The 21,667-nt window shown below is 45.7% G+C and overlaps 1 protein-coding gene and 1 long non-coding RNA gene across 12 annotated transcripts in view; one reads left to right on the top strand and one right to left on the bottom strand.

The window, feature by feature from the left end:
- GALNTL6 (polypeptide N-acetylgalactosaminyltransferase like 6) overlaps positions 1-21,667 on the bottom strand; it is a 928,998-nt gene that overhangs the window by 18,099 nt on the left and 889,232 nt on the right. For 7 of the 11 annotated variants that reach the window (XM_048847720.2, XM_048847722.2, XM_048847719.2 and 4 more), the window contains 3 exons: positions 19,678-19,794; positions 16,508-16,916; positions 15,257-15,930 (listed from right to left, as the gene is read on the bottom strand). In XM_048847720.2, coding sequence (XP_048703677.2) covers positions 15,491-15,930; positions 16,508-16,916; positions 19,678-19,794 — 966 coding nt within the window. In that variant the 3' untranslated portion in view covers positions 15,257-15,490. Of the gene's footprint in view, positions 1-15,256; positions 15,931-16,507; positions 17,348-19,677; positions 19,795-21,667 lie in introns of those variants that run through there. The other 4 variants (XM_048847725.2, XM_048847726.2, XM_075127804.1 and 1 more) reach the window with 3 other exon arrangements.
- LOC142071908 (uncharacterized) lies at positions 7,373-10,388 on the top strand. Its single transcript, XR_012668136.1, has 3 exons — positions 7,373-7,521; positions 8,170-8,295; positions 9,939-10,388. It is a non-coding gene; the product is annotated as an uncharacterized LOC142071908 (long non-coding RNA).

Here is a 21,667-nt window from a genome sequence, read left to right as displayed (position 1 = left end):
AAGTGCTGCCTCTCCCTGGTGTTGCCATAATAAAAGCAATCTCAGTAGAGACTGGAACTCCTTCTTAGAACTTCGCAGGAAAGGAGAAAATTAGATTGGAGGGGGGACCAACCACCCCAAAACAACTATTAAAATCCTGTATTCACAGAGACAATTCAGTGGCATCCATCACTCTTTCAATCTCATCACTTTACACTGGCTCATCGTTTTGTGATTTCAGTCTATCTTCCACTGTCCTGGGAATTCTGCTTAGCTTGATATCAAATCTGGTATTTTATCCCCCAGATAATGTGTGAAGATATTACATGGTAATAGTCCAAGTGATGAGCTTCATGACACTCCACTTGTTACTTTCCTCATAATCTGATGCTGTTGCCCGTTTGGCTCATACCATTAGCCAATTTTTGGGGACTGCAGGACTGTTTTCATTAGGAGGAGAAATGGATGATAGAAATCAGTCTTGTTTATTTACAAAGAACAAACACTATTTCCTTGAACACAATAGGAACAAACAGGCAGTTTCTTTGTTCACAATTTCCAAGTGTGCCCCTCCAGTCAATTCTATGCCACAGGGAGCTCTCTCTCTCTGTGCTCCTTCTCAGGACCACAATCAACTCAACACACACATACCACACCCTGCCAAACAATCCCTTAACCCATTGTTTAGCTTCTCATCAGGAGTTGTGCCAAGTGCCATGCTTCCACAATTGCCTCAGGCAGAAGCTTCTATTGTTTCCAGCTGTTCCTTCCATTTAACCTGAAAGAAGGGTGCTTTGCACACCCGTTGGTTTTAACCAGGTCTGTGATCTGCTTTAGATCAAAGGCCTGCTCATGGTAGTCATTAACAATTTCCATCATAACAACATTGTTCTGTTAGTAATTACACTTGTTTATGGTCTGTCAGTCAGTATTGTGTCCACTGTACAGTATTAGCTTTAGCCAGACAGCACATTTCCAATTTTCTACTAGTTTGTGATATGTGACTGTATTAAAGTCTAGACAGTTGTATCCACTGAATTCTCTGCATTCACTAAAGCTGTAATAGCGTCAAGACAGCTAGAGTTTGTTTGACACAAATATCCTTTATGAACTCGTGTTGCTTATCATTCATTGCCTTTTTCTTAGGCCTTGATCTGGTGTGGTATAGGAAACCTCTGCTGAATGCTTTCAACTCTCACTGAAGTTGGTGGAAACAGAGCAAATAACGTCGGGGGTCTAGACTGTGGCTTGGATTACATGCCTATGTAAGGGATTAGGAGCTCCCCCATCCCAGTTTAGACTGCTTGGATGTTTGTTCAGGGTGTTTAGGAGGAAGCAGGTGTGGAGTGTCCACCTTCTGCCTGTCCCTTCTTCCCCAGAGCATATGACCAGGGAGGGCACAGAGCCATGACTTTACTATTTGCTAACCAGCACAGCTGAGCCTGGACAGGCAGGCGTTATTACTGCTGGCACATCCCAGTTTACTTTTGTCTGATCCCTTGCCCAGGGCTCTGCCCGAAGTCAGAATCTAGCCTTTAGAAGTAAGAGCTGGAAAAGAGCTATTAACTCATCCAGACTGGCTCACTGCCAGTACAAGCTTGTTTCCTACAACATATTCTTTTTATTCTTCTTCTTCTTATTTATTTAGTTTTCCTTTCCGTTGAAGTTTCCTGGATCTTCATTTTAAAACTCTGAAACTACAGAGTTGCACATCTCCAGCCCTCTGATCCCTCACTCCTCACCAGGAATTTAAAAACAATCACAAGCCTTTTGTCTTCAGTTTTGCCTTTGGAATCTTGCGATGGAAGGTCATCTTTCAGGCTACTGCAGGCTCCATAAATTAGATTGGAGGGAGTGCTGCCAAGAGATTCATCTTGATTTCCTGCCCCCAGTTACATGATCTGAGTGAAATCCTACAAAATGTTATATCACTGTCTCACGGCAGGGTCAGCATACATTAACTCCTGTTATACAGGTCATAGAATCATAGAATATCAGGGTTGGAAGGGACCTCAGGAGGTCATCTAGTCCAACCCCCTGCTCAAAGCAGGACCAATCCCCAACTAATTCATCCCAGCCGGGGCTTTGTCAAGCCTGACCTTAAAAACTTCAAAGGAAGGAGATTCCACCACATCCCTAGGTAACGCATTCCAGTGCTTCACCACCCACCTAGTATCCAACCTAAACCTTCCCACTGAAACTTGGGACCATTACTCCTTGTTCTGTCATCTGCTACCACTGAGAACAGTCTAGATCCAGCCTCTTTGGAACCCCCTTTCAGGTAGTTGAAAGCAGCTACCAAATCCCCCCTCATTCGTCTCTTCCGCAAATTAAACAATCCCAATTCCCTCAGCCTCTCCTCATAAGTCATGTGTTCCAGTCCCCTAATCATTTTTGTTGCCCTCCGCTGGACTCTTTCCATTTTTTTCACATCCTTCTTGTAGTGTGGGACCCAAAACTGGACACAGTACTCCAGATGAGGCCTCACCAATGTCGAATAGAGGGGAACGATCATGTTCCCTTGATCTGCTGGCAATGCCCCTACTTATACATCCCAAAATGCCATTGGCCTCCTTGGTAACATGTTGTTGACTAAATTGGAAAGAGTCCAGCAAAGGGCAACAAAAATGATTAGGGGTCTGGAACACATGACTTATGAGGAGAGGCTGAGGGAACTGGGATTGTTTAGTCTGCGGAAGAGAAGAATGAGGGGGGATTTGATAGCTGCTTTCAACTGCCTGAGAGGTGGTTCCAGAGAGGATGGTTCTAGACTATTCTCAGTGGTGGAAGAGGACAGGACAAGGAGTAATGGTCTCAAGTTGCAGTGGGGGAGGTTTAGGTTGGATATTAGGAAAAACTTTTTCACTAGGAGGGTGGTGAAACACTGGAATGCGCTGCCTAGGGAGGTGGTGGAATCTCCTTCCTTAGAAGTTTTTAAGGTCAGGCTTGACAAAGCCCTGGCTGGGATGATTTAATTGGGGATGGGTCCTGCTTTTGAGCAGGGGGTTGGACTGGATGGCCTCCTGAGGTCCCTTCCAACCCTGATATTCTGTGATTCTGATTCTGTGACTCATATCCAGCTTCTCGTCCACTGTAAACCCTAGGTCCTTTTCTGCAGAACTGCTGCCGAGCCATTCGGTCCCTAGTCTGTAGCGGTGCATGGGATTCTTCCGTCCTAAGTGCAGAACTCTGCACTTGTCCTTGTTGAACCTCATCAGATTTCTTTTGGCCCAATCCTCCAATTTGTCTAGGTCCCTCTGTATCCTATCCCTATCCTCCAGCATATCTACCTGTCCTCCCAGTTTAGTGTCATCTGCAAACTTGCTGAGGGTGCAATCCACACCATCCTCCAGATCATTAATGAAAATATTGAACAAAACTGGCACCTGGACCAACCCTTGGGGCACTCAACTTGATACCGGCTGCCAACTAGACATGGAGCCATTGATCACTACCTGTTGAGCCAGACAATCTAGCCAGCTTTCTATTCACCTTATAGATCATATCTTGCCACTGATTTTTCTACTGAACTCCCCCAAAATTTCGATGGCAAGTTAGCAAACTGGATCAGTAGCAAATATGCAATTAAAAAAAAGACATAGGTACAGTAATAAAATACTCGATAGCCTAATAAACATCTTTGATTTCTATCGGCAAATACAGAAATCAGGATAAAGAGCTAGCAAAAATTAGAACGATATATTTACAACCCTGCTGGAGCACCCTTTTAACCAGGCCCATTTTCATGGATTTCTGAAAAATCTCAAAGGAAATTACACGTTTACCTTTTCATTCCTTGTGAGACATTTCACTTGGAATATTTAAACTAGAAAATGTACTTAAAGCTTATTGCAGGTACCATTCCTGCACTGGCAGTAAGATAGACTAATGTTCTAGCAAGTCTATTTCATCTTACATTTCTGTGATTCTTTGATTCTTTTCTTTCTTTAACTGGCAGCTTTGAACAACTGAGTAAAATAATTCCTAACCCTGTGTCATGGGGTGCAGCCCTCATTGCCAGACTGGTGCCTCCTGCTGGTCATACTGGGGATTAGCTCGAGGCAGACACCCATGTCCATGGTCTGCACACCGTCACTCTGTCTCTGCTCCTGCCTACAGCTCCCATGGGCGGAGGGTGAACCTCCCCTTTGGGGAGGCTAGCCCTCCAGCCCTGCCCCCCTGAGGCCCCACGCCGCCACCCGCTGGAGACCTGAGCCTGAAGCCAGAGGACCCCCCTGAACTGCCTCAGTTGTGCTGGCTGGCCCAACCCCTGGGCCGCCCCAAGGCACCCTTGGCCACTGGCTGAAGCTGAGCCTCCACCAGCTTCAGGGGAGAGGGGGAGCAAGAGTGGGGCCTCAGGGCGAAGCATGGGCAAGACCACGGCCTGGGTTTGGGGAGGCTAAACCTCCCCTAGCCTTCGATACCACCACCCATGACAACTCCTCTCTCAGCTCCGAGAACGGCAGTGTCCTCTTCTCGACTCTGCCCTCCGGCTAGGTTACCATCTGTGTTTCCTCCTTCTGGGAGAGGTATCTCTGTCCAATAGTCCAGCCACTTCCCCAGTGGTGAGTAGGGGGACCTGGGCCTGCCCACTACTCCGGGACCCAATCCAGGGACCCTGTAAATAGCAGCCTCCTGCTGCTCCTCTGTAACTTCTGTCAATGCTGCTCTATTTCCCTAGGCTACTTCCCATCAGAGCACTCAGCTGATCAGTCCTATGAGTCAACCATGACTTTGTTCAAGGTGCTTATGTTCTCTCTGCCCTCCAGGGACAGAGTCTTTACTCCCTGGACTCCCAGCAGCAACTGACCCTGCTCTTCCCTGCGGCTCTTTTTATATGGGCCTGCTGGGCTCCGATTGGTTGTTCCTCACAGCCCTTCTCCTATTGGCTGCTTCCTGTGCAGCCTCCCCAGGGCTATATTAACCCCTTTTTAGCCAGTGGGGGTGAAAGCCCTATCATACCCTGCCACAAACATTTTGCAGGGTGGATGACCTTCCATCAAGATTCTCAAGATCTCTTAGAATGTATTTGAATCTTTAGCTTCATATGGTCACTAAAATAATCCAGAAACCAGTATAATGTAAAGAACGACTAAGAATAATCAAATAAAAAGCTGCTCACCATTGCAATGGTAAGCACTAAGCCTCCCACTACAAATATTTTTGCATAGTGAATCTTCTTTGCTTCTTCAAAACTGATTTTTTTTTAAGTTTAAAAAGGAGAGGTTACTCACCCTGTGTAGTAATGGTGGTTCTTCAAGATATGTGTCCCCATCGGTGCTCCACTTCAAGTGCACGTACACCCCATGCGCTTTTGAAAGGCGATTTTCATTAGCAGCATCAGTTCGGTCTGTGCATGCACCCTAGACATCATCACAACCCATACCGAGGGAATATAGGGCTACGTGGGTGAACTGCCCTCACTTTCTTCTCCACTGCCCAGTCTCACAAGAAACCCCAAAGCAGAGGGCGGGAGGGGAGGGGGTAGTGGAGCACCCACAGGGACCCACATTTCAAAGAAGAACAGTTCTGCACAGGGTGAGTACATTCTTCTTCTTCAAGTAGTGTCCTTATGGGTGCTCCAGTGCAAGTGACTCCCAAGCAGAACCCCCGAATGGAAGAATGAGTTTCAGAATCTAGAATTACATCACCAGCTGCTGCATCCAATCTAGAAGCATTGATTAGGGTGTAGTGTCTTGAGACGGTATGTACAGAGGATCATGTAGCAGTGCTGCAGATCTCAGTTATAGGGACTGTGATGCTGTATGGAATATGTGGGACACTTTATGATATTGTTGACACCAATATTATAAAATTGCAAGGAATCTGACCAGATATACCGTGTGAGGTCTCTGCGAAAAATGTTACAAATTGCCAAGTATGATAATCATGTTTATATGTTTGTATTAAGAGTTATAGATATGTATGGTATATCTGTATTTCCAAACTTGTGCTGTGTTTCTGGAAGACATCCCTGGACAGATTGGCACCAGCACTGCCAAGCTGTTCAATGGTCCATCAAGGGTCATCAACTATACAATGAACACACTGTAAAGAACTAGGGGATACACCTTATGAGTCAGCAAGGTATGTGGTATCATAGGCACTGACTTCCCCTCTTTCCCGTGGGCGCTCGACCCCACCTCTGCCCCCAGCTCCACCCCCACTCCACCCCTTCTCCTTTTGGATAAGATCCAACCTAATATTGACCTGGCAATATGGCTGGCCCTTTGGGGTCAGAAGAACATTTTGTATAGTTTTAAAATAACTTCTCATTGTACTGGACCTAGGTGCTGATTGGGGACCAGAGAAATGGAATACAATAAGGGGGCTGTGTGATTACTCTTTTTTGCTTCTTGAAAACCAGTGTGGAAATCAGAAGCGCAATTTCTGGCTGGTTGGGTAATTTAATTTCCGTGTTACTCACCAATCTTGGGAGTATCTGCTCTCCTTTTTGCAGCCTGCCCTGACCTTGGCATTTTCAGTGAGGGCTCCCCCTGGCACCCCTGGGTCACAGGGACATTTTTTAACTATGGCCACAAAATGTAGACTGTGACGAGCCTGTAGAAGGAGCTAACACTCTGGGAGGAGGTGGAATGCTAGCAGCACCATAGTACGCAATAATACATCTGGAGATCCATTTTGACAGTCTCTGGGTAGAAATAGTAGATCCTTTAGATCTGTTCGCAAATGGAATGAACAATTTAGGAGATTTTCTGAATGATGTAGTTATATCTAGGTAGAAAACTAGTGCCCTCCAGACATCTAGAATGTGGAGATCAGTCTACAAAATGGAATTAAGATGGTTTTGGAAAGAAAAATGGTAGATGAATAGTCTGATTCAAATGAGATTCAGTTGATACTTTAGGAAGGAATCTGGGGTGTGGCATAGGAAACCTTGTCTTTGTAGAATTGTGAAATAAGAGTCTGCCATTAAGGCTCCAATTTTGTCCACTCTTTGGGCTGATGAAATAGCCACTAAAAAGGCGGTCTTCATAGATAAGTTCTATAATGAGCAGGTTGCCATTGGTTTCATGAGATTGCTAAGAACCAGATTGAGGTCCCAAACTGAAGTAGGGGCTTTCACCTGTGGAAAAGTGTTTTCCAAGCCCTTCATGAACCTTATAATTGTAGGATGAGCAAAGAGCGAGAACATCTCAATTGTGGAATGAAAAGCTGCTAATACAGCTAAGTGAACCTTGAGAGAGCTAACCGTCAACGATGTTTCCTTTAAATGCAACAGGTAGTCCAGAACCAGTGGAAGAGGGGCAGATTCAGGAACAATTTTCTGGAGGTCACACCACTCACAAAATCTTTCCCACTTTTGAAGGTAAGTAATTCTGGTAGACTCTTTTCTACTATTTAGTAATATCTGCTGTTCCTCTGCAGAAAAGGCTGACTCTAACTCAATGAACCATTGAAGAAGCATGCCTTGAGGTGGAGAGTTCTCAGATTGGAATGCAGTAGTCAACCAGTGTCCTACAAGAGGAGTTGAGGAATGATTGGAGGATTTATTTCTGGACAGAGAGCTAGGTGAAGCAGGTAAGGAAACCATGTCCACCTTGACAATGTCAGGCCACTAGGATAATTCTGGCTTTGTCCTGTCTGATCATCTTCACCACCTGAGAATCAGAGGTGTTGGGGAAAATGAATAAAACACCTTCCTGTCCATGGGAGGAAGAAGGTACTCCACCAATAAATCACAGCCTAAACCGTCCCTTGGGTAGAAGAGGTAGCATTTTTTGTTTGAGGCTGTGAAGAAGAGGTCCAACTTGTGGGAACCCCCAAGTTTGAAATATGTCAATAAGTATCTGAGAGTCCAACTCCCAATCTTAGTCTTGGGGAAAAGATCTGCTGAGAGCATCGGCTGTGATATTTTGCCTGCCAGGGAGATATACTGCCAAATTCTTATGCAATCCCATATACAGCAGTTCTATAACTTTATTGCTTGGTACAGAGTGAAGGGGACCCCTTCCCATCTCCACCAGTTGATGTAAAACATGCAGGCCATATTGTATATCATGACTCTGATAAACTTGTCTTTGATGAGAAGCAGAAAATGAAGGCAGGCATTTCTGAACACCCTTAGCTCCAACAAGTTGATGTGGAGGGTGGTTTATTGGGGTGACCATCTGCCCTGTACAGTATGAATGGCAAGGTCTGCCTCCCCATCCTAATCTGTCATTGCAGTTACAGTTGGCATCAGTTGGAGGAAGGGAACTTCCACACCTACACTGCGATGTTTTCTCCACTAGTCTGGGGAGTGTTTCACCTGCTGGGGAACTGATACCTTTCTGTATAAGCTGTGTCTGCTTGGTGAGTAAATTGTTCTGAGCCATCCTTGGATGGCATAATCGTACATGATCTGTCACAAAAGTGCAAGAACATTGTGGGACCCAGAAGCTGAAGACAGTTGTTGACTGAGGTTTGGGGCTCATCTGCATAGACCTGCCAACATTTAATAGCCCTCAGCATCTGTCCCTAGGAAGAAATTCACTGACTACCAGGGGATCCAAACATGTCCCTATAAACTGTATATTTTGTACTGGAGTCAGGGTGAATAGTCCCACATTCAATTGCAGGCCCAAGTTCAGGAAAAGGCAAGTGTCCTCTGTATAGCAGAAAGCACCTCCACGTAAGACCAACTGTTGGGGTATGAAAACAGTATCATTGCCTGTCAGTGCAAGTAGGTAGCCATTACCACTATAACCTTTGAGAACACCCTCTGAGCCAAGGAAAGGCCAAACACAGGAACACTCGGTACTGAAAGTGATCCTGACCTATAATAAAATGCATATATCTTTTGTGAGATGGGTGACTTGCTCTGTGGAAGTCTTTGTCTTTGGCACAAAAGTATTTTGTGTAGAAACCTCTTCTCTTTGTGCTGAGCAGGAACAGGTTCTGTCGCTCAGCTAGAAAGGAGGGAGTTTATTTCCTGTCTTAATAAGAGCTCGTGAGGGGGTCACTGAAGAGGAATGGAGAAGGGAGATAAAGTGAATGGTGTAGACCGTTATTACTTCTAGCACAAATTTGAGGTGATATGTTCCCAAGCTGGTTGAAAATGGGAGAGAGGTCTCCAAATGGGGAGAAGGTGGGCAAATGAGTGTAGTTGACAGTCAAGAGAATGGGGAGGGTTTAAATTCTTGACTATCCCATAAAAACTGATGATTAGAAGAAGCAGCAGCCTGCTGTGAACTAGTGTCAGATGGATTAGAGTATCTCTCTCTCTGGAAACTGTCTCTCTCTTTTTTGGAGGTTCCAGAGGTCTCTGAAACCCAGAGAAATGCATCGGTCAGGATCTTTGGGCTGTTTGGGATCTACTACATTTCCTTTTGTTCACAGGAGTGTAGGTACCCATTGAATCCAATGTGGCTCTAACGTCTTTTAAAGCATGGAGTGATTCATTAGTATTCTTTTTGAACAACTTCAGTCCATCAAATGGGAGATCCTCTATTGTATTCTGGGTTCCCCAGAGAGGTCCAGATAATTGCAACCATTTAATTGCCTTGTGCATCACTTCCGCAGTGGAGACAGAACAAACTGATGTATCTGCAGCATTTAAGATCCTTGAAGGGCTGTCTTGGCCAGTAACTGTCCCTCAGCAATAATAGCCTGGAATTGTTTCCTTTGGTCTGGAGGAATGTGTTAAAAAAAGAATTAAACCTCTCATAATTTGTGAAGTTGTATTTGGCTATCAACACCTGGTAACTTGCAGTGCGGAATTGTAGGGTTGCATATGAGTAGAATTTTTACCTTAGAAGGTCCAGATGCTTCTGGTTTCTCTCACACGGGTTGCACTTATGTCAGTGGTGGTTACTTCATTCATTCACCACATCAAGCACCAAAGAGTTGGTGGAAGGTAGGAGAACAGGAACTCACAGTCCTAGGAGGGAACATAATATTTTTATCGGCTCTCTTATACATAGGTGATATTAAGGTTTACCAAATTGTTTTTGCAGGTTCCAGGAGAGCCTTATTCAGAGGGCAGGTGACTCTGGATGGAGTTGCAGAGTGGAGAATATCCAACCATTTGGGTTGTGATTCTTTGATTTGATTGAGAGGTATCTGTAGGGAGTCTGTCATCTGTTTGACAAGCTCTTGGAATTGCTGAAAAACATCATCCATAGAAAGAGAAGGATACATTACCACCTCATCAGGTGATGAGGACAAGATGGTAGTCTGAGGGGTAACTTCTTTGCCTGCCCTAGCCTCTTAATCCACAAAAGTATCCTCCTGTTGAGTGATGTGTTGGGAAGGAGAATTTTGTGCCTCTCTATCATTGTGATGGGACAAGGTTGGGGCCCTGGAGAATTATTCGTGATGACTGCCCCTGGGTCCCAATATGGCCACTGAGGTCTATATGGGGGTGGTGATGGCACCTAAGGTTGCTGCCACCAAGCAATATGTGCTCCGCTGAAGTAATCCCTGTCTCCTCCGTGGCTCTTGATACTGGCAAGCAATGGAGACTCTGGATCAGCAGTCACCGATAAGTTTATTGGGTACCTCAAATGTTGCGGTACTGCATGTAGTTGTGTAGAGCCGAGCAGACTGTACTTCTCCCTGACAGATGGTACTGAAGTTTTTGAGTGCTCTGAGGTAGCTACTGATGTAGACCGGAGCTTGGTCACATGTGGAACCGAAGAGCCTGTTACAGGAGATACAGGAAGAGTGATTATGTCCGAGAGTACGGCTCTTCTATGCTTTCTCTGCCTATCTCTTCCAGATGGGACTAGTGCCTTCTTGGAACCAGGTTTGCTGTTAGAGCTACAGGGTCTCCCTAACCCACCAGTACTGGAGGAACCCTTAGCCTCTGTTGTACTATGCCTCAAGGTGGAGGCTTGCGAGCCCATTGATTTGCTTGGAGAGCAAAGTCTTTTCAAGGTGGACTCATTAAAAGGTGAGTTAGAGCTTCTCTTCTTTGCATATTTAGAGGAGGTCTCTGAAGCCTTCCCCTCTCTAGGGGAGTGCTGGGCCGAGGTCAACTGCACACTAGATACTCCCGGAGACTGATGTACAAGGGGTTCTACTGACCTGGCTCCGCACCAGGTTGAACCATCATTAACAGTCACAGCTTGATTTCCTGTTTCTTTCTTGTCCTGGATTTGAGGGCTAAACAGAAGTTATATTTCAGCAGAACATGGGCCTCTCCTAAATAGTGAGCACACTTAAAGTGTCCATCGCTGAATGGGATGGCCTCATGTTAGGTGAGGTAGCGTTTAAAACACAGTGACCTGGGCATGCCCCTCTCTGGAAGGAAGGGCTCCCATGAAGTCCTCCAAATAAAAGTAATTAACTAACTAATTAACTAACTAGAACTAAATGAATCTAATCTAAAATAAATGAAACTAACTAAAATTACCAGAGGCAAAGTAGCTGACATGCACTTGCTGCAGTCACACTAAGGCACATCGCAGGCAGAGACAGCTGAGAAGGAACTGAGGGCAATTTGCCTGTGCAGGGCTATATAGCCTCGGTGTGTGACATGAGGATTTCTAGGATACATGCATAGGCTGAATGGATATTGCTAATGAAAATCTCTGGTCAAAGGTGTGTGGGGCTTGCATGCACCTGAAATGGAGCACCCATAGGGACACTACCTGAAGATGAAAAATAAGTTCCTCTTCAGATGAAAATTAGTCTGCATTTATGTTGCTTTAATTTTCTTTTAGAGATGATAATCCTCATAGTATTTATACTTTGAAACATTTATTTTATTTAAGACTTTATGCTGAAAGGTGGATAAATTAATCACAACTCCGTTCCCCACAATTGAAAGAATAACTTTCGGTCACAGTGTAATCTCATCTTGAAAAGAAACCTCCAATTCGTTATTGCAAAATAAAATATAGACTGTATCATTTTAACCTTAGAATCATATTTACTTTTCACCTGAATTTTAAAAGTGATCAACCTTTCCCCTCTTCTGTTGGCCGAGTTTAATCTCTGAAAAGCTCCATCTTTATTGGTTTGGAGGATTGAAAATCTCCTAGAGTTAAAAATTTATTAACCTTTCTATCTTCCTTCACCTTGTATGGTGCTCTGCTTGTCTAGAGCTGCCCTCTGCTGATAAATGTTTGAACTACATATTTCAAATTTCAGCCAATCTATTGAAAAGCAGAGTGGAATGAATACAAATATAAACAACTCAGAGCTTGATTCTATGAGGTGCCTTCAACACCCAGGAGTCCAAGAGAGTTGAAGGTGCTCAGCACCACCCAAAGTAGCAGTCTGCCACTTGTAGGACTGACCCCTAAATTATTAAATACAAACATTAGTACTATATACTTTATTTGAATTTATGCACATTAAATATCTGCACTAGAACTTACCAGTTTTTTCTGAAGCAGTTAATCAATTACACTTATCTGTCTGCTAAAGTTAGGGCTTCAATAGTCCTTTCCCAATGAAACCATACTGTTATTTTCAAGGACATAATCTCTTGCATTGTTCCATGTAATATTCTGTTGTATGAATGCATATATGATTATGTATCACCCACACAGGAATAATTCAGATTGTCTGTGAAGCATAGATCAGTCAGTTTAAAGAGACACCATTGTTCTGATTCTATTCTTATACTGGTTTTACATTGGCTTAACTTCATTTACTTTGATGGAATTACTACTGATCATTAATGTTGGGGAGAACAGAATTAGACTCATAGTATTTTTTAAAATTAAATCTACTTATAGTCACTGTGATATTGAGAAAATCCTGCAGTCATTTATTTCCAACCATTGACTCCTTCCAAAAATTCTCCCACCTTCCTATCCCCTTCCCTCCCTTTCCACACAGGAATTTAATTTCAATGGGAGTTAGGTGCCTAGGTATGTCTACACTACGAAATTAGGTCGAATTTATAGAAGTCGGTTTTGTAGAAAGCGTTATTATACAGTCAATTGTGTGTGTCCCCATACAAATGCTCTAAGTGCATGTAGTCAGCGGAGTGTGTCCACAGTACTGAGGCAACCGTCGACTTCCGGAGCGTTGCACTGTGGGTAGCTATCCCACAGTTCCTGCAGTCTCCGCCGCCCATTTGAATTCTGGGTAGAAATCCCAATCCCCGATGGGGCTAAAACATTGTTGCGGGTGGTTCTGGGTACATATAGTCAGGCCCCCTCTTCCCTCCCTCCTTCTGTGAAAGCAAGGGCAGACAATCATTTTGCGCCTTTTTTCTTGAGTTACCTGTGCAGACGCCATAGCACGGCAAGCATGGAGCCCACTCAGCTAACCATCACCGTATGTCTCCTGGGTGCTGGCAGACGCAGTACTGCATTGCTACACAGCAGCAGTTTATTGCCTTTTGGCAGCAGACGGTGCAGTATGACAGGTAGCCGTCGTCGACATAGTCCTAGGTGCTCTTTTAACCGACCTTGATGAGGTCAGGGGCGCCTGGGCAAACATGGGAGTGACTCAGCCAGGTCATTTCCCTTTTAAGTTTCGTCTCATGGCGATTGAGTCCTACCAACAGTACACTGTCTTTTAATCAGCAGCCAGAAGAAGACGACGGCCAGCAGTCATACTGCACCGTCTTCTGCCAAGCACCCAGGAGATGATGATGGCTAGCGGTTGTACTGCACAGTCTGCTGCCAGCAAGCTGTATAAAGATAGAGGAAATGGCTCAAAACAAGAAATAGACCAGATTTGTTTTGTATTCATTTTCTCCTCCCTCCCTCCGTGAAATCAACGGCCTGCTAAACCCAGTTTTGAGTTCTGTCCTTGAGGGGGCCCAGTTTCTCACAAAGCCACCCCCTTTGTTGATTTTAATTCCCTGTAAGCCAACCCTGTAAACCATGTCGTCAGTCGCCCCCTTCCTCCGTCAGGGCACCAGCAGACAATCGTTCCGCGCCTTTTTTCTGTGCAGATGCCATATCACGGCAAGCATGGAACCTGCTCAGATCACTTTGGCAATTAGGAACACATTAAACACCACACGCATTATCAAGCAGTATATGCGGCACCAGAACCTGGTAAACCGAAACCGGGCGAGTAGGCGACATCAGCGCAGTGACGAGAGTGATGAGGACATGGACACAGACTTCTCTCAAAGCACGGGCACTGGCAATGTGGGCATCATGGTGCTAATAGGGCAGGTTCATGCTGTGGAACGCCGATTCTGGACTCGGGAAACAAGCACAGACTGGTGGGACTGCATAACGTTGCAGGACTGGGACGATTCCCAGTGGCTGCGAAACTTTCGCATGCGTAAGGGCACTTCATGGAACTTTCTGACTTGCTTTCCCCTGCCCGGAGGCGCAAGAATACCAAGATGAGAGCAGCCCTCACAGTTGAGAAGCGAGTGGCAATAGCCCTGTGGAAGCTTGCAACGCCAGACAGCTACCGGTCAGTCGGGAATCAATTTGGAGTGGGCAAATCTACAGTGGGGGCTGCTGTGATGCAAGTAGCCCACGCAATCAAAGATCTGCTGATATCAAGGGTAGTGACCCTAGGAAATGTGCAGGTCATAGTGGATGGCTTTGCTGCAATGAGATTCCCTAACTGTGGTGGGGCAATAGACGGAACCCATATCCCTATCTTGGCACCGGAGCACCAAGCCGGCAAGTACATAAACCGCAAGGGGTACTTTTCAATAGTGCTGCAAGCACTGGTGGATCACAAGGGACGTTTCACCAATATCAACGTGGGATGGCCGGGAAAGGTACATGACGCTCGCATCTTCAGGAACTCTGGTCTGTTTCAAAAGCTGCAGGAAGGGACTTTATTCCCAGTCCAGAAAATAACTGTTGGGGACGTTGAAATGCCTTTATGTATCCTTGGGGACCCAGCCTACCCCTTAATGCCATGGCTAATGAAGCGGTACACAGGCAGCCTGGACAGTAGTCAGGAGCTGTTCAACTACAGGCTGAGCAAGTGCAGAATGGTGGTAGAATGTGCATTTGGACATTTAAAGGCACGCTGGTGCAGTTTACTGACTCGCTTAGACCTCAGCAAAACCAATATTCCCACTGTTATTACTGCTTGCTGTGCGCTCCACGATATCTGTGAGAGTAAGGGGGAGATGTTTATGGCGGGTTGGGAGGTTGAGGCAAATCGCCTGGCTGCTGGTTACGCACAGCCAGACACCAGGGCAGTTAGAAGAGCACAGGTGCGCATCAGAGAAGCTTTGAAAACCAGTTTCATGACTGGACAGGCTACAGTGTGAAAGTTCTGTTTGTTTCTCCTTGATGAACCCCCCCGCCCTTGGTTCACTCTACTTCCCTGTAAGCTAACCACCCTCTCCTCCTCCCTTCGATCACTGCTTGCAGAGGCAATAAAGTCATTGTTGCTTCACATTCATGCATTCTTTATTAATTCATCACACAAATAGGGAGGTAACTACCAAGGTAGCCCAGGAGGGGTGGTGGAGGAGAGAAGCACCGGGAGGGGTGGTGGAGGAGGGAAGGACAAGGCCACACAGCACTTTAAAAGTTTAAAATTTTAAAACTTATTGAATGCCAGCCTTCTGTTGCTTGGGCAATCCTCTGGGGTGGAGTGGCTGGAGGCCCCCCCCTCATGTTCTTGGGCGTCTGGGAGAGGAGGCTATGGAACTTGGGGAGGAGGGCAGTTGGTTACATAGGGGCTGTAGCGGTGGTCTGTGCTCCTGCTGCCCTTCCTGCAGCTCAACCATATGCTGGAGCATATTAGTTTGATTCTCCAGCAGCCTCAGCATTGAATTCTGCCTCCTCTCATCACGCTGCCGCCACCTTTCAGCTTCAGCCCTCTCTTCAGCCCGCCACTTACTCTCTTCAGCCCACCACCTCTCCTCCTGGTCATTTAGTGCTTTCCTGCACTCTGAAATTGTCTGCCTCCATGCATTCGTCTGTGCTCTGTCAGTGTGGGAGCACAGCATGAGCTCAGAGAAAATTTCATCGCAAGTGCGTTTTTTTCGCCTTCTAATCTTCGCTAGCCTCTGAGAAGGAGAAGATCCTGTGATCCTTGAAACACATGCAGCTGGTGGAGAAAAAAAGGGACAGTGGTATTTAAAAAGACACATTTTACAGAACAATGGGTACACCCTTTCACGGTAAACCTTGCTGTTAACATTACATACATAGCACATGTGCTTTCGTTACAAGGTCGCATTTTGCCTCCCCCCAGCACGTGGCTAGGCCCTCCCCCCTCCCCGTGGCTAACAGTGGGGAACATTTCTGTTCAGCCACAGGCAAGCAGCTCAGCAGGAATGGGCACCTCTGAATGTCCCCTTAAAAAAAGCACCCTATTTCAACCAGGTGACCATGAATGATATCACTCTCCTGAGGATAACACAGAGAGATAAAGAACGGATGTTGTTTGAATGCCAGCAAACATACACTGCAATGCTTTGTTCTACAATGATTCCCGAGTACGTGCTACTGGCCTGGGGTGGTAAAGTGTCCTACCATGGTGGATGGAATAAGGCTACCCTCCCGAGAAACCTTTTGCAAAGGCTTTGGAAGTACATCCAGGAGAGCCATGAATGCCAGGGCAAATTAATCATTAAACATGCTTGCTTTTAAACCATGTATAGTATTTTAAAAGGTACACTCACCAGAGGTCCCTTCTCCGCCTGCCGGGTCCAGGAGGCAGTCTTGGGTGGGTTCGGGGGGTACTGGCTCCAGGTCCAGGGTGAGAAACAGTTCCTGGCTGTCGGGAAAACCGGTTTCTCCACTTGCTTGCTGTGAGCTATCTACAACCTCCTCATCATCATCATCTTCCTTGTCCCCAAAACCTGCTTCCATGTTGCCTCCATCTCCATTGAAGGAGTCAAACAACACGGCTGGAGTAGTGGTGGCTGAACCTCCTAAAATAGCATGCAGCTCATCATAGAAGCGGCATGTTTTGGGCTCTGACCCGGAGCGGCCGTTCGCCTCTCTGGTTTTCTGGTAGGCTTGCCTCAGCTCCTTAAGTTTCACGCAGCACTGCTTCGGGTCCCTGTTATGGCCTCTGTCCTTCATGCCCTGGGAGATTTTGACAAAGGTTTTGGCATTTCGAAAACTGGAACATAGTTCTGATAGCACGGATTCCTCTCTCCATACAGCGATCAGATTCCGTACCTCCCGTTCGGTCCATGCTGGAGCTCTTTTGCGATTCTGGGACTCCATCATGGTCACCTCTGCTGATGAGCTCTGCATGGTCACTTGCAGCTTGCCATGCAGGCCAAACAGGAAATTGAAATTCAAAAGTTCGCGGGCCTTTTCCTGTCTACCTGGCCAGTGCATCTGAGTTGAGAATGCTGTCCAGGGCAGTCACAATGGAGCACTCTGGGATAGCTCACGGAGGCCAATACAGTCTAATTGTGTGCACAGTACCCCAAATTCGACCCAGCAAGGCCGATTTCAGCACTAATCCCCCTGTCGGGGGTGGAGTAAGGAAATCGATTTTAAGAGCCCTTTAAGTAGAAAAAAAGGGCTTCGTCATGTGGACGGATGCAAGGTTAAATCAATTTAACGCTGCTAAATTCGACCTCAACTCCTACTGTAGACCAGGGCTAAGCACCTCTAGGCCTAGCTGTCTTCTTAAAAGATCAGTTCCATTCTCTTTCTCCACTATTCTTTCCATAAGCACCGACTCCATGGGTGCTCTGGGGCTGCAGCACCCATGGAAAAAAAACTGTAGGTGCTCAGCACCCACCGGCAGCCCCGTGGATCAGCTCCTCCCCTTCCGCCCTCCCATTGGCAGGCCCCACTGCTCAGTTCCTCTCCCTCCCCCCCAGCACCTCCCGCCTGCCTGTGATCATCTGTTCAGTGGCATGCAGGAGGCACTGGCGGGGGGGAGGGAGAGGAGCGGAGGCAGGAAGAGGCGGGGCTGGGGTCCAACACCTCTGGAGAAATCACAAAGTTGGCACCTCTGATTTTTTCCTCCAACAAACTCTCTCCCCTGTCACCAAGTTTCTTGTGTCTTCTCCTGCACCCCCTCTAGCATCCTTGCCTGACCTCCTTTGACTCATAGATTATAAAGCCAGAACAGACCATTGTGATCATCTGGTCTGATCTCCTATATAACACAGGCCATAGGACTTCCCTGCATTAATTCCTGTTTGAATTAGAGCATCTGTTTTAGAAAAATATCCAATCTTAATTTAAAAAAAAATACAATAATGGAGAATCCACCACAAACCTTGGTAAATTGTTCCAATGGTTAATCCCCTCATTGTTAAAAATGTGCACCCTATTTCTGGTCAAAATTTATCTACTTCAACTTCCAGCCATTGGATTTTTTTTTAATACCTTTGTCCGCTAGATTGAAGAGCCTTATCAAATTTCTGTTCTCCATATAAATACTTATAGACTGATCAAATCAATCCTTAACCTCCTGGCCTCACTCTCATGTCTCCACTGCTCTCAACCTTCTCTCTCTCTTCCTTGTCTGCCCCCCATTCTCAAAAAGCTGTCCCTTTACCCCAACTCATTTAAGTACCATCCCAGCACCCTTCTTTCCTTTGTTTCCAAACAGTAGGAGCAGAAGCAGCCAAAGAAGGATTGTTGCACTGGGATGGGAGAGGACAAAATGGGGCTCTGGCCAGGCCGGCCCACCCACCCACAGAATCTCCCTGGATTCAGGACTGTGCAGGGACTATGACCCAAGTGATGCCTCCCCTTTTTCCTTCCCCTACGCTCCTCCTCAGCATATGGCCTTGGAGAAAAATAGCACAGAGCAGCTGGCCAACCAATAATGGTAGTAGTGGAAGCAGCCAAACCAGGGATCTTTCAGTGTTCAGAGAACTTCCTACAGTTTTGACTGCACTCTCTCTCTGCCCTGTGCAGATTGGCTGTTTGCTCCAACCCTCTCCCTCCCTCCATCTCTTTACCTCATCCTTATTCCTCTTCACCTGCCCCTTTTACCTCTTTCTCCCCTGACCTGTCCTCCTCACCCTCTTGCCTTCCCTTTCCATTTAGCTTATCCCCTCCTAAGTAAACCCCCTAACCCCCTCCCCGCAAATATTGGGAACTAACACAATGTTTGTTGCCATCACATGGTTCACCCTCCTTGTGTATTGAGACTGTAAACTCTTCAGGCAAGAGACTATCTACTAGTACAGTGCCTAGCACAATTATTGATTGGCTCTTAGGCACTGTCCTAATAAACATGATTGATAATTAATTAATTATTTCTTTTCTTGATTGCCACCTCTTCCTTTCTGGCCTCTTTGAATCCATATGGTTACTATTGGAAATACATATTTCTTCCTTCTACCCAAAATTCATTTGAAGCACAGCTGCTCAGATCATTTTCTTGGCCATTGACCTGACCCACTTGGAATCCACCATATTTGAAATCTTTTGATCTTATTTCCAGTCGTTAGGGTTATTCGGCTGAAGGGACAAGAAGGAGACATGTCTGGTAGGCTCCTCTGCTCTTTTATAATACAGATGTGGATGTTTCATGACAAACATGTCTACTTTCAGAAATGCTGAGAGCTAAATGAATCAAGTCAACATTTTTGTGTAACTAAGCAAAAATCGGAAGCCTAAAGAACTTCTGGGCATAACTCCTCTTTCCATAAATGAAGCGAGGGGAAAACAGCAAAAAAGATGACTAGCGGAGAACCTAAGGTAATATTAAGGTTTGCTTTGTAAAAGCTATTAAGGCCAACAACAGATTTTTAAAAATTCCACACCGTGTTTAGACTTAGGAGGAGGAGAAAACCTCAGAAAAGTCTTTAGAATCTGGGGAAGAGAAGCAACAATTTTACACTGCATTTTTATGTCATTAAAATACCTGTTCATGTGACCACGTCCGTTCTGAGCCATCCTTCACACAAACATCTAGCCTCAGCTCTGCCCCTGTGGCCCCATGTTTACTGTCCACACAGAGATTGGCTGCCACATTTCGAATCTGCAAAACCAAGCAGCAACATTTCACATTATACAGCAGGCTGCAGAATAGGACTTGTGAGGATGAGGATGTTGAGATTTGACTCTGTCTTGGTTCAGTCAGAAACTAGAGATATGGCTATAAGCACATTGCTTATGTATCATCAATGGGGCTTTGTATGTGGCAGAGAGGCTGAAGAGACTGTACCCGGGAAGTGATCTATTCCTTCCTCTGCTCCAGTATTTGAAAAATTCTGTAAAGAAATTGAGATTACGTTTTTTATTAGAATAGTTTGGGGTATAAGGACTGGAATGAAAAAGAAATCTTGGGAGGATAAAGTTTAGTTTGTTCCTCTCCTGCCAACAAAGCAAGCAAGATCAAGTTCATTCAGAGGAATCTCCTGTTTGAACCTCTATCAGAATTCAGGGTGATAGTTTTCTAAAACTCAGACACACACAGTTCCAGTGCTTGTGGGTGTGTGTGTTGGGGGAGTGCTATCTCTTTAAGCAGAGCACTCAGACAGCAGCTGCTGTCAGCAGCACTCACTTCTGAGCCAGCAGCAGACTGGATCCCTCTGTTCCTTGACCCCCTGCTCAGCGGTGACCGCATACATGGGTGGCAGAAAAGGGACATCCCAACATCAGCCCACCTCCCCAACCCCCACTCTGCGCAGCAGACAGGAGGCAGGCTCCTGGTCCTAAGCAGCTTGGCCAGGTGTGGCTCCATGGGAGGGAGGTAGGAGCAGCAGTGGAGCAAAGCATCAGGAGGAGGGGCATTCCTGCCCCAGAGGCATGCAACGGTGCAGGGCACCTGGGTGATGGCTCCCTTTGCCACCCCTCGGACCGGCCCTGTCCAGCGGGGAGGGGATGGTGCAGACAAAGGGGTGCCTCCCTCCCCACCCAGCTTCTGCTGAGCCCCATCTCCAGAGGTGTGTGATTAATGCTCACTAAAAAAAAAACGCATTAATTTGTTTTGAGTTAATCACATGCGTTAACTGAGATTGACAGCCCTAACATATATATATATATAATATATATAATTCTCACAGCAAAATGACTAAGTATTATTATTTTATCAACTACAGCTGGTTAACAACATTGTAAAAGCATCCTGATTGGTTAATAATTAAATCATACAGTGTTTTAATATCATGTGCTGCAAAGAGTTTCAAGAGAGACATTAAAGAGTCACTTGTGGCTCCTGAGCCTCAGCCTGAGTATCACTAAACTAGACACTTAATTCCTCTGTTTCTCCCTCTGTAACATGGGGATGATAGTAACTATCTAGCTACCTTCAAATAGTGTTCTGAGGGTTAATTAGTTATTGTTTGTACAGTGCTATATACAATTACTATTTTAGTTTCTAAGATGTCTTCAAGGGAAATAGTTGTCTAGTGTTACTGTAATGTGTGACCATATAGGGAATCTGAATTTAGGTTCTGAACACAATTGATGACTCCCCAGGCAGGCAGGAGCTAAGCAGCACATTAAGCTCTCTAAGAGGATGGAGGAAATCTCTCTCTCTCAATTCCTGCAGGCAGCTCCAGGAGTAGCATTGATAGACTCTAAAGGGAGTCATATCTAACATGGAAGGATGATTCAGACCTAGACAAATAATTTGAAGGGAATAAAGAAGAAAATGGGCAGAACTCATCCCTTTAGCCCTTCTGTGATTTAAATTAGCAGAACACCTTTGAAAAGAATTTAGAGAGAATAAGATGATGCTGGAGAATCTTGATTTCTACAGGTCCCTTCTCCTCCACAAGAAGGAAGGTATTAAGGCAGATAGAATTTATGGCACCCCAGCTGGGATCAGGAGTTCTTAACAGAATGCTAGTCATTAGTCAGTCAGTCAGAATCCTGGTAACTGATATGTCTGGCTTCGTCTGGTAGTA

This window comes from Caretta caretta, chromosome 4 (genome assembly GCF_965140235.1).
Source record: "Caretta caretta isolate rCarCar2 chromosome 4, rCarCar1.hap1, whole genome shotgun sequence".
NCBI classification, from domain to species: domain Eukaryota; kingdom Metazoa; phylum Chordata; order Testudines; family Cheloniidae; genus Caretta; species Caretta caretta.
The sequence above is the reverse complement of the archived record's forward strand: the minus strand, read 5'-3'. Positions and strand labels throughout refer to the sequence as shown.